Source organism: Nyctereutes procyonoides, unplaced genomic scaffold, assembly GCF_905146905.1.
Source record: "Nyctereutes procyonoides isolate TBG_1078 unplaced genomic scaffold, NYPRO_anot_genome, whole genome shotgun sequence".
In the NCBI taxonomy this organism is placed as follows: Eukaryota; Metazoa; Chordata; class Mammalia; order Carnivora; family Canidae; genus Nyctereutes; species Nyctereutes procyonoides.
The window spans coordinates 23147905-23161043 of NW_026575030.1; the positions used below are offsets into that span (position 1 = coordinate 23147905).

At 46.2% G+C, this 13139-nt stretch overlaps 1 protein-coding gene across 1 annotated transcript in view; it reads right to left on the reverse strand.

Moving 5' to 3' along the window:
* Positions 1–6131: 6131 nt before the first annotated feature.
* Positions 6132–13139, reverse strand: part of LOC129503699 (collagen alpha-1(I) chain-like) — an 11634-nt gene continuing 4626 nt past the window's right edge. The window contains exons 4-6 of the mRNA XM_055316017.1: positions 12150–12311; positions 8774–10591; positions 6132–8220 (exon numbers count right to left, since the gene is read on the reverse strand). Coding sequence (XP_055171992.1) covers positions 12238–12311 — 74 coding nt within the window. The 3' untranslated portion in view covers positions 6132–8220; positions 8774–10591; positions 12150–12237. The remainder of the gene's footprint in view (positions 8221–8773; positions 10592–12149; positions 12312–13139) is intronic.

A 13139-nucleotide genomic window follows, 5' to 3' on the forward strand; every position in this document is an offset into this window, starting at 1 on the left:
TAGCAGCTTCCTCCCTGTGTAGCAGGCTTTACAGCTCCAGGTCCAACCACGACCTGCCTCTGCCTGGCAGACATGCTGGTGTGAGATTGGGACGCTGGGAGTGTGGCCAAGCGTGTGCTCTCGCTGCTGCCACTGCTTCTCCTGGCTACCTTGGGGACATAGACGTTTGGCTCTCTTGGGGTGGCGGTTGCAGAGACCCGAGGCCCAGCTCTAGTTTTGGGGCAGTCAAAGGGTAGACAAATGGCATCCATTTGCTGGTGTGGATTACCCAGGTCACTGCCAAGGTGATGAGGTCCTGGAACTGGCAGATGGGGCCAGAGGCTTCCCATTCCCCAGATTCCTAATCATGGCAGAGATAGGGCCCCCCGGGTGGCTCAGCAGTTAGGCACCTGCCTTTGGCCCAGGGCGTGACCCCGGGGTCCTAGAATCGAGTCCTGCATCGGGCTCCCTGCGTGGAGCCTGCTTCTCCCTCTCCCTGTCTCTCTCTCTCTCTCTCTGTCTCTCAAGAATAAATAAACAAATAAATAAGAAGGAAAAAAAAAAGAAAAGGTATTTTAAGACCCGAAAATAGGAAGAACCTAATCCTAAAAATAAAAGGACAGTTTCTTAAATTTCTTAAATTTCATTAAATCAGTCCTACAAAAAGCCCATTTCCTTTTCTTGTTTTGCCGGTGGGAATTTCAACCCTAGTGGGCTCTTGAAGAAGTGAGTTTAGAAGAGGAATGTAGAGGGAAAACATATAAAGAATGGCCCCTAAAATGGGGCACGAGGAAGCTGAGAACTACCAGGCTATCATTTATTGACCACCCAACAGCTCCAAGAGTGACATGACTCTGGTTCCGACAGTGCCCTGAACTCATTTTGAATGCCACAAATAGGGGTGCCCGGATGGCTCAGTCAATAGGACACGTGATTCTTGATCTCAGGGTCATGAGTTTGAGCCTGACCTTGGGAAGCAGAGTCTACTGCAAAAAAATTTAATAATAATAAAGTCACCTATAAAAAATGCCACAAGTAATATTGTGTCTGTGGGTTCTTTCGCCCTGACCCACAGGAGGGCTCAAGGAGAGCTTCTGATGAGGGAGAGGGAGCATCTGTCAAGCAAGAGCCACCGTAGCTATGTCCCAGAAGATAATGTGAGGGACCATTAGGAATATTTGAATTGTTATTCAGTATTTTAAATGTTAATAACAGGGGGTGTTGGCTGTTGGTGGCTCTGTTGATTGAGTGTCTGCCTTGGGCTCAGCTCATGATCCCAGGGTCCTGGGATCAAGTCCCACATCAGGCTCCCTGTGGGAAGCTTGCTTCTCCCTCTTCCCCTGCTCTCGCACTCTCTGTGTGTGCAAATAAATAAATAAAATCTTTAAGAAAAATAAAATAAATGTTAATAACAGGATTCAGGGGAGCAGAGAGAGGAGCTGGAGGGAGGAGGCATCGGGTGCTGCAGAAGTTGGCTGGGGCCTTGGGATCTGGGAGGATCTGCCTGCTTGTCCTTGCTCTGCTCAGCTGCAGCTGCTCCAAGGCTGCAGGGTCCTGGGGCCTGAAGCCTGGCTGGGGAAGGAAGTCTCCTCTGACTACGAGCCAGCTCGGGCTCTGAGGAAGGGGAGCTCCTGACGCTGTCAGCTGAGTGGGGCTGTAGCGATAAGGCGGTGGCCGACGCTCTGGTGCTGAAGCTCTAGAGACGGAAGCGTCTCGGACATCCTATGGCCCAGCGATGAGAAGTGATGCTTTCTCTCTCTCTTTAATGGTTCACAATGGAAATTTTCGAATAGACACAAAAGTAGAGAGAATTGTACAATGAACCCCCCTGGACCCATCACCCGCTGATAACAGGGATCAACTCAGCAGCCCCAGGATTTGTAACCTGTTTTAAACCCCTGATTCCCTGCTCTCAGGTGTGTGTAGCTGAATGAGATTATGAAGCATTTACTTCCTTGCTCTCCCTACCCCTTTCTCCCATTTGAGCGGCTCTTAGGAGAACTAGCAGGACCTAGGAGAACTCAGGGCCTTCCCAAGGGATGTGGAAGACAGGGAAGGAGGCGCCTGGCGGGCTCAGTCCTTAGAGCACGTGACTCTAGATCTCTGTGACTTGTGGTCTTAGGGATGTAAGTTCAAGCCCCATGGTGGGTACAGAGATGACTTAAAAATCAAGTCTTGAAAAAGGGGGGTGTGTGGGTGGCTCAGTGGTTGAGCCTCTGCCTCTGGCTCAGGTCGTGATCCCAGGGTCCCGGGATCGAGTGCCCCATCAGGCTCCCTGGATGGAGCCTGCTTCTCCCTCTGCCTGTGTCTCTGCCTCTCTCTCTCTCTGTCTCTCTCATGAATAAATAAATAAATAAATAAATAAAATCTTTAAAAATAAATTTTAAAAATCTTGAAAAAGAAAACAGGGAGAAGGAATCTGCATTAGGGCTCCTAATGAAATGCTGTCCACTGAGTGGCTTGAACAAAAGAAGCTTATTTCTCCCCCTTCTTGTGGGTGGCCCTCTGAGGTCACCAGGTCGCTGCAGTGCTGCTTCTGTCTGAGGGCTGGGCGGGATCTGTCCGTGGCGGCCTCTCGCCTGGGCTCACAGATGGCCATCTTCTCCGTGTGTCTTCCTGTCACCCTCCTCCTGAGCCTGCCTGTGCCCTAATTTCCTCTTCTCATATTGGATTAGGAGCCGCCCCCCCCGCCCCTCCGCCCTGAACGACCTCATTTTAACTCGATTACCTTTGTAAAAATCCTATCCCCAAGTATGGTCACATTTGAAGTATTGGGGGTTAGGGCTCTATGTCCTTTTTTTGGTGGGGGGGACATAATTGCACCTGTAACAGGGACTCACTGGCATAGACGGGCCGAACATCTTAAATACACACACACACACACACACACACACACAGAAATTCTCTCCAGGATCAAAAGGGTGTCCCCGGGATGGGGGGTGAGCTAGAGAAGAGTCTGTGGGATAAGGAAGAGAAAGGCAGAGAGTGGACATTGGATTGTTCCAAAGGCACCCATGTCCCATGGATGACCCGAGGGGACAGAGATGTGACCTGTTAGTGGACACCACTGCCTGAGAAAATTCCAGAACATTTGGGGTAAAGATTTCATCCACCTTCTGGGAATGGGTCCTGGGAGTCAGATTAATTTAGAAATTTCAACAATAAAGGAGTTGGTATTTTCTGCACCTTCTGAGTTTGTCAACTGAGAATTCCATCTGCCAAACAGTAAGACAAATGAAAGGACTGTTCCAGGTGGATTCACCCCCCATTCTGGTTGCCCTCACTACTACATCCGAAGGCAAATCCTAAGGTTCCAGGAAACTCAGTGAAAACACTTAGGGTCCACGCCCCGCCCCCTTCTCCCACGAACACACAAGAGCATAGAAGCTCAGAAGAGGAAAAGTCCTGTCCTTGTGGGCAAGCGCAAGACAGAAGAGCCAGACTGGAATCCAAGGCTCTTGATTTCTACAGCCCACTCTCCTGGCGGCTTCCCCAAAGGTTTCCCAGGGAGGCTGATACAGTGTCTCTGCTCCACATGCAGGTCCTCAGAGGTATCTCACTGCACTGTCGGCAGCTGGGACCAGAATGGGCATGGAATCCCTTCTTGGGGCCTTGTCAGGTTTTTGTTTTGTTTTAGCCATTCTAGTAGATGTGCAGCGTCCTGTGTTTTTTTTTTTTTTTGACATGTCCTCATCAAAGTCCTCATCAGTCTTTGCATTCTAGTCCAAGGAGGCATTCCAGAGTCACCTTGTCCTTTCCCTATCCCATGAAATTTTCCCTGGAATAAGCCATTTATCCTTGGTTCTTTTCTTTCCTTTTTTTTTCTTTCAGATTTTATTTATTTATTTGAGAGAGAGAGAGAGCACAAGCAGGGGGAGCACCAAAGGGAGTGGGAGAAACAGACTCTCCATTGAGCAGGGAGCCTGATGTGGGTCTCAATCCCAGGACCCTGGGATCATGACCTGACCCAAAGGCAGCTGCTTAAACAACTGAGCCACCTGGGAGGCCCGTTTATCCCTGGTTCTAAGTTGAGCGTTGCTAGCAGTTTCACAAGAAGAGGATTTGGGAAATCACGACCCGTTAGGGGGGAAACACCATTAAAAAGCTCTATCTCCAACGTAGAGTTGGTGGTTCTACAGTCAGATCATTCCCCACATACCTAGGTAGCTCCTAGATGCAGAAATGGCCGAGAACTTCCTCCTGGAACTTGCTGCCAGTATCTTTGAATACATCCCTTTCTGCTTCAACTAGTTAGAGTGGATGCTGTTCTCTGAGACTGGATACCTGACCTAGTTGGATTCAAAGGCAACAATGATCCTATTACATTAGGAGATAGCGTTCAGTAGTTTACATCACACCCTGGCAATACAGTTAACCTCTGTGGTCACCTTTGATGAAGGCAAGGCTTTGCAGGACAGAGCCACTGCTGAGAGAAACCATTGTGGTGAGAATAAGGAATAGAAAGCCTGAGGAGTAGGCTGGCTACTTCAAACTACACAGAGTGTTTAAAGAACAACTTCAGGGCTTCCCCCACCCTTTCTTCCTTTTAAAAAAGTTTTTTATGTAGTGGTATGTGTCAATTATACCTCAATTTAAAAAATAGCTTTATTAGTTACAAACAGCTGGTTTATTAAACTAGCTACATATATTGACATAGGATAAACTGCAAACATTTAAAGTATACAATCTGACTTTTTAAAAAAGATTTTTATTTATTTATTCATGAGAGACACACAAAGAAAGGCAGAAACGTAGGCAGAGGGAGAAGCAGGCTCCCTACAGGGAGCCTGATGGGGGACTCGATCCCGGTACCCTGGGATCACGACCTGAGCCAAAGGCAGACGCTCAACCACTAAGCCGCTCAGGTGCCCCACAACTTGACGTTTTGACATAATATTTGTGTGTGTACACACACACACACACACACCCCTGTGAAATCATCACCACAATCATGACAATTCAATATCTATTAACCCCTAAAGTTGTCTTGTGCCCCTTTGTAACCCATCCCTCCTGCTCTATGCCCACTTGCCATTCTCAGGCAACCACCCGTCTGCTTTCTAGCACTACAGATTAGTTTGCATTTTCTAGAATTTTTCTATAAATGGAATAATGCAGTATACACTCTCTTTTGTCTGGCTTCTCCCACTCAGGATAATTATAATCATTTTGAGGTTTATTCATGGTGTTGAATGTATCAATAGCTCATCCCTTTTTATTGTTGAGTATATTCCATTGCATGGTTATACCAAATTTATCTATTCAATTGTTGATGAATATTGGGTTGCTTCTAGTTATAAATAAACCCACTATAAAAATTAGTGTATAGGACGTTGCGCAGACATCTGCGTATATGCTTTCATTTGACATCTGCTTATATGCTTTCGTTTTTCTTGGGTAAATACCTAGAAGTGAAATTGATAATTATACGGTATGTGTATGCTTATGCTTAACTTTTTAAGAAACTCCCAACGTGTTTCCCAGTAGTTGTGCCATTTTACATCCCCACGAGCAGTGTGTGACAGTTCTAGTTCTCCATATCCTGCCCAACACTGGTACAGTCCCTCTTGGATTTTAGCCATTCTAATAGATGTATAGTGGTATCTTGTCGCGCTTCAAATTTGCTTTTCCCTGATGACTAAGCATCTTTTTACGTCCTTATGTGTTATCTGTATATTTTCCTCCATTTTTGCTGAAATGTCTGTTCAAATATTTTGCATGCTTTTATTGCATTGTTTTCTCATTATTGAATTTGGAGTTCTTTATAGATGCTGCATACAAATCCTTTATCAGGAAGGTGATCCGCAAATAATTTCCCCCAGTCTGTGGCCTATCTTTGCACTCATTTAACAATGTCTTTTGAAAGTTCTCATTTTAATGAAGTCTTAATTTATCAATAAATTATTAAATAACCTGAAAAATAATCATTTTTACTTTTGGCATTATATCAAAGAAATCTTTGTAACCCGAAATCACAAATATTTTTTTTCCTGTGTACTCTTTTTATAGTTTTAGGTTTTACATTTAGGTCTATGATAAATTTCACATTTTCTGTGTGGTTTGGCATAAAATAAAGGCTGGCAAACTTTTTTTTTAAAAAAAAAGATTTTATTTATTCATGAGAGACACAGAGAGGCAGAGACACAGGCAGAGGGAGAAGCAGGCTCCGTGCAGGGAGCCTGATGAGGGACTGGATCCCCAGACTCCAGGATCACGGACTGAGCTGAAGGAAGGTGCTCAACCACAGAGTCACCCAGGTGTCCTGGTTGGCAAAATTTTTGCAAAAGGATCAAATAATGAAGATTTTAGACTTTGTAGTTCATCTGATCTCTGTCATAACTACTCAATTCTGTCATCTAGTGTGAAAGCAGACTGAGACAGTAAATAAATAAGTATGGCTATGTTTCAATAAATCCTCTTTCTTTCTTTCTTTCTTTCTTTCTTTCTTTCTTTCTTTCTTCTTTCTTTCTTTCTTTCTTTCTTTCTTTCTTTCTTTCTTTCTTTCTTTCTTTCTTTCTTTCTTCTTGATTTTATTTTTTTAAGTAATCTCTACATCCAAAGTGGGACTTGAATTTACAACCCTGAGATCAAGAGTCACAGTCTCCACCGACTGAGCCAGCCATGGGCCCTAAAACTTTATTTGTAAAAACAAGTAATGGCCACATACGGCCCACTGGTCGGAGTTTGCTGACCCCTTCTTCCAACATCACTGAGACTCCCAGGCAACAGAGGCAGCTCCATCCATCCCTATCTGTTGGGTCTGGTCCTGCCTTGGTTAAAGATCCTTAGTGACCTCACCACAGGTAGGTATCTCTCTAGAAAAGGACAATTCTTCTCATGCCCCACCTCTACACTTCTTCATTGCTTTCTGATCGCTAACTAGGAGCATATTCCTGTATGTGCCCAGAGGACCAAGTCAAAAATCTGACTCAGGAAGAGCTGTCCACATGCAAAATAAACCAAATTGTTAGGTCATTCAACTTCATCCTCTCTGCCTGCTTTGGGTTAACAAAAAAAGTTAAGCAGGCTAAGTCAAATTCTGCCCCCAATGCTGTGTCATATTGGCCAAGTCAGCCCACTTGTCCTTCTCTGCACCCTCATCTGTGTTGTGTTGGGGTGGGGGAGATTTCTTCTAATACTTCCAATGTTATTGAGTAGATGAGAATAAGACAATACATCTCTTACCCACCTGGTTCATTCTTTACCAGACAATTCCAAAGCTGCCTTTTCCTTGAATAGTTTCTGAAGACTGCTTTCAGTTTTTTTTTTAAAGCACTATACAAATGCAAGGTATTGTTACTATTTTCTCTCTTTAAGTAATTCTAGAAAGCCCAACCCCAGGATTTCGCAATCTGTCACTGTCCCTTGGTGCCTCTGCCTGTTGCCAGGGAGAGAGATTATCCCAGCTTGGGGAAGGTCAGCCAGCCCCAGCAAGATTTCTAACACAGCTTGGCTTGCCGTGCCATCCCCAATCACAGATCCAAAGTCAGTGACACAGAGACTGGACAAGACCACTCCAAGGCCAAGCAGAGTAGTAGCCATGGAGAGGAGCAAAAGCGCTCAGCACCACTCCAGCTCCTCACAGACCGCTGTGATCACCACCCACGCCTGCAGGACGACTCACGACTCAGCTCTCCAGTCTCCAGTCGGCCCCGGCCCGGCAGACAGGCGGCAGTCCATCAGAATCCCAAAAGAGGGACCGTCTTTACAAAAAAAAAAAAAAAAAGGAGGACCGTCTTTGAGAACAGACACTTCATCTGCATGGCCCTGGGGGCTCTGCTTTGAACACAGCAGCGATGAAAGAGCAGATCTCCCCGACTACTAGGGGAGCTGGTACACACACAGCACAGACATAAAAATATTTATCACCGTCATCCATAAACGTATGCAAGAGCCTGAGACCCAGAGATACGTCTCATTCCGTGCTTACCTCTTAAATGAACATCTGGATTTAGATGTTAAGAATCAATTTATCAAGCGGCTATAATTAAGAATGATTCCGATTTCACAGAAGGGCGAATAATTTGAGAAGGAATTTCTCATCATTGTCCTGATCCTCATAACAAGTCATCAAGGAGGGGTAAGGGGGCATTTGCTATTCTTGCTAGCTGGGGACTGCAGTTCAGAGAGGTGAAGTGACTCTTGAGACGTAACACAGCGAGGAATTAGTCAAGCTGGTGGAGGACCTCCAGATCTTCTGACTCCAAGCTTAGAGCTCTTCCCTAGTTGAACTGGCTCAGCCTAACAATAGGGAGACAGCTGTTAGGGCCAGATTGGGGTGGTGGTGAGGGGGTTCCCTCCCAACCCCTAGCTCTCCTCTTCTTAACCTTGCAACATTGCCCCTGGCTTACAAAACAAACACATTAGGGAGGAAGCAGCATACTCTCTTTATAAAAGGATTTGCCATAGAGAGCTTTGAATAGTACTCTCCCGGAGGGTATCTTAAAAAAGGTTCAAATTACAAAAATGGTTCGTAAACACAGTTTGGAGAGATATCATTATATCATATAAGGTTCAGATACATAGTTACATGTACCGATAGCCATGGGGTAATTTAAGTCGAAATGGGACTCTGAAGAGTATGGGAGTGCTTGTCTCTGATGCTTTCTCTCTTATACTCGATAAAGGGTGTGTGTGTGTGTCTGTGTGTGTGTGCATGTGTGTGTGCTCATAGAGTGGGGCGTATACACAGTGGGGAAAAGCCTGGCTTTAACTCCAAGGCTGAAATTCAGTGATGCTGCCTTCAAACAAGGTAGCCTTTGACTTTTCTAATGAAAAATTAATAGGCACTTACTTGCTGCTGCCTTTAATTACATTTGCTAGAGACAAGTGTCTGCCAACTGGCATGGCTCTGGCCGTCTTCTTTGCTGGATCTACTCTCAGCCAAGCCCATTGGTTTAGGAAAAGAAAGGGTGCCATTTTGGCTGAGCACTTGAAAAGGCTGAAACATCAAATGGGTGAAGAGTATATCACATTTTTTTTTTTTTGCTAGTGGGTCTCCATCCATTAGCATTCACCTGTCAGAGAAATTGAGCCAAAAACACCTTGGTAGAGCATGGACCAGAATTCTAAACCGGTGGCCTGAGGACCTCGAAGGACCTGAGGAAATCTTGAAAGAGAGGCCACTAAGCCCTGTCTGTAGGCATAATAAACATGCTCCCCCTACAGATACAGAACCACTGTCCTACCGGGTAGATGCTATTGGGATTAATAAAGTATGAATTTGTTTAAATCAATCGCTAAACCTAAATAGCCTTTTACCATAATGTATTTTCTTAACTAAAATCGGGGTCCTTGAAATTTTAAGTAGGCTTTCACAAGAGGAAAAGGGACCTTCCTACAGGAAAAAAACTAGGAGCTTAACACTAGGATATTCTTTTTTTTGGATATTCTTTCTATAACTGTGAAGCAGGGATACCGAAGGCATGGTCTTTCTGGGCCTTATCTTTTCCCCCATTTTTTAACTGCTTTATTGCAATATAATTTGCATTCCATGAAGTTCATCCATTGAGAGTGTGTAATTCAATGATTTTTTGTGTCTTTGCAGAGTTGTGGAACCAAAGCCAGAACGTTAGGACCGCTTTCCCCACCCCGTTGTACACATTAGCCGTAGTCTCCGCCTCTCCCTCGACCCCCCAGCTCCAGGTGATCACTGATCCTTTTTCCCATCTCTGTAGATCTGCTTCTTTGGGACATTTCCTATAAATAGGATCATAGAATGGGTGGCCTTTTGTGACTAGAGGAATGTTTTATTTATTTATATATTTTTAAAAGATTTTATTTATTTACTTGACACAGAGAGAGAGCCAGAGAACACAAGCAAGGGGCATAGTGGAGAGAGAGGGAGAAGCAGGCTCCCCACCACCGAGCAGGGAGCCGGATGCAGGGCTGGATGTAAGGCTGGATGTAAGGCTGGATGTAAGGCTGGATGTAGGGCTGGATGTAGGGTTGGATGTAGGGTTGGATGTAGGGCTCAATCCCAAGACCCTAGGATCCTGACCAGAGCCCAAGCCAGACGCTTAACCCACTGAGCCACCAGGCACCCCAGAGGAATGTTTTAAATCCTGGGAACTCCATCCTGTCTTTGAATACCCAATTTCTATGCATATCTAAGGCCCTTCTCATCTCTCCCAAAAGTCTTCTTGCTCCCCCAACCTCTAGGAATGTTTTTCTCCTATTAGGTCACAGCCTCTTGCTTGGAGTGTTCAAGAAGCACCCGGCATAAGCCGTGCGCGACATGCTCTCTGCTGACGTGGCACCGCTGTGCTGCATTTTCTGTGATTCCCTCACCTCTGACTTCTCGAGGGTGCCACCCGGCTGGCACACTTCTTGAGCTGTCCCCACTCCACTGTGCCCAGCACAGTTTTCTGCTTGAAATGGATAATCAGTTTATGTGTATTGAAAGAATAAGTGACTCACGGGGATGTTTCCCGACTTCTAGGATAAAGCTCAAGAAAGCAAGCAAAGCAAGAACAGGAACCGAGATAAAGCATGGACTGTGGGCACTGGAGTCCGAGGGGTCGGCAGCTGCAGATCAGGTGGTATCTTGCGGGGACTGGAAGCATTAAGCGCCCCGGGCAGCAAAGGGTCTCTCCCTCACCTCCAGCAGCAACTGAAAGAACAGATTAGTCACTCCTTCAACTGAAGGCATTAACCGCCTCCATTAAAATGCAAATGTCAACACCTGGGAGAGTGGCAGATCGAGCTATTATCAGCCATTTCCACCTCAGCTACAATCTGAGCTCTTTGAATATTTCCTGTTCCCTGAGGCCCAGAGGTTTGGAAGAGTGTAGGTCTGGAAAAATCTAGGGCCTGGTTCCCTATGGCCAATGGCAAGCTTCTTACTACCTGTGATCTCCAAGCCAAGGAAGCCAGAGTTCAAGAGTGAGAGGGGCGGAGAGCCTTGGTTCTTCCGAACTCCTGGTAGGGGTTGGGCTAACGTGGAGAATTGGCTCCCAGGGACCACCGGGGCCTCAGCCACCCATGCCCAGTGGCTAAGACACTGTGCGCCAAGCCTCCGAGGCTAACCTACCCTCATGACACTCAGTTGTCCCTCCTGTTAGCCACTCTCGGATTTGGGGATAACAATGAGGTAACTCTTTATGGGGAAAGGTAAATCTAGTTTGAAGGGTGGGGCTTCCTCACAAAATGCAAATATCCAGGGGAGAGTGACACACTTTTGGGAATGGGGTGATCTTGAAGAATCTTTCACCCAAGAGATGTCCCGACGACGGGTTTTAGAGTTCCTTGATTCCTTGTGAAGACCTCATTACAGGGCAGGGCAAAGTTTCATTTTTGACCCTCAAATCCTAACTGGCTTTTATTTCCGCCCCTTCCTTCCGATTCCCAGGATCCCATGCCCTTTTCTGGTTCCATTTGCCTTGGGAAATGCTCAGTGGTCCTAGGCATTCTCTCCTTCCTCTCCCTCACTTATCTCCATCCTCAACAGCAAGCATCCATTCTCTTAGTGCCCCAGCCTTGGGTGGATATTAGTGGGGGAAGCCCGCTGATGAAACTCATTCACACTGACTTGATGACATCTCACAGCCCTGGCATGAATCCTTCAATCTCCGAGGGGCGTCTGCATTCATTTTTTTCAACCCCTTTATTGAGATATAATTTACATACCATAAGGCTCACCTGGTGAGTTAAACTGTACAATTCAATGGTTTTTAGTATATTTCTTGAGTTGTGCAATCATTACCATAATCTAACTTTAGAACATCTTCCTAACCTCCCTAAAGAAATCCTGGGCCCATTAGTCATCACTCCCCATCCCCAGGTAACCAATAATCTACTTTCTGTCTCTACATTTGTTGCATTCATTTTTAGGGAATGACTGTCATCCCAAAGCATGACTATCAAATGGTGGAATTTTAAGCAGTGTGAGGGGAGGTATTTTTAGGTAGGGGACTAGTACTGATGCCCACTTCTACCAATTTTTCTAAATATTCTAAAATATTAATATTCTGATTTACCAAAATAGAGATATTCTTCCAAAAAGAGGGAAGAATAAAATCCTAAAGCATGACTGAGGCACAAGGGGGAAGATGACTGGAGGGAGGAGGGAGGGCGCGTCTGCAGATCTCCCAAAGGACCCGCAGGGCCCTGGGGTGTGTCGTCACCTCAACGTCTGCAAACCAAGCACTCATTTCAGAAAGAAGCCTGACCTGGCATTGGGGCAGCCCCTCGCCGATGACAACAGTCAGGTGCACATCCTGGACTTGGTCTTCAAAACCTCTGCCTTTTGTTCCTTTCCTAGTTTTCTTCTGATCTTGAGGACTCCTCCTCTTCGCAGAGGTTGACCCCTGGGTTCAGCCTTCCATGGGTGTCTGCCAACCAATGGCATCATTCTCACTGCACCACTTTTCGGGCTCAGTGTCCATGCGCTCTGCAGTAGCTGCCTTACTGGTCCCCTGAGCTCTTGGATCTTGTTTTCTCAGTCGAGCTACATCACTGCCAGAGTTTGCCTCCCAAAACATAAGGGACCAGAACACTCCTGTCCCCAAATTCAGGAGCTTTTAAAACTGAAGCCCACCCTCCCTCTGGTGTTCCAGAGTCCAGTCCACCTCTCCATCTTCATCTACTGCTGCCAGTTGCAATAGGCACCCCCGCCCCCAGCAGCAGACTCCATTCTGCTCACTATTCCTCCGATGTACCATTTGCTTATCAACAAACAGTTATGGGGCACCTCCTATGTGCCAGACACCGGGGTAAGCAGAGGGCACAGGCATGAGTAAGATACCAACTCTGCCCACAAGGAGTTCAGCTGACAGGAGAGAGTTCTGACAATAAGTGAAGATAATACAATGTGACAAGTGCTATAATAGAGATAAAAGCAAGGTGTGCTGGGAGCTGAGGAGGAGGGAATGGCTCACAGCCTGGGTGAGGAGGAGAGAGGGTTTCACAGAGGTGCCACCAAGGTGATTTGTGCAGAGGAGGAAAGGTGTTCTCTACAGAGGCTTAAGGGGCACCTCAGGGTGGCTGGATGACAAGGGGACGTGTGGTAGGCAGTGAAAGCAGGCAGGCAGGAAGGGACTATGTTGTGGACACTTTTCAGTTCTGGGGTGTGACCTGCGTGATCAAAGTGGGGGACAAAGGAGAAGCCGCACTGAAAGCAAGGAGGACGGAGGGAGGAGAGAGCTGGAGATGGTCCAGGC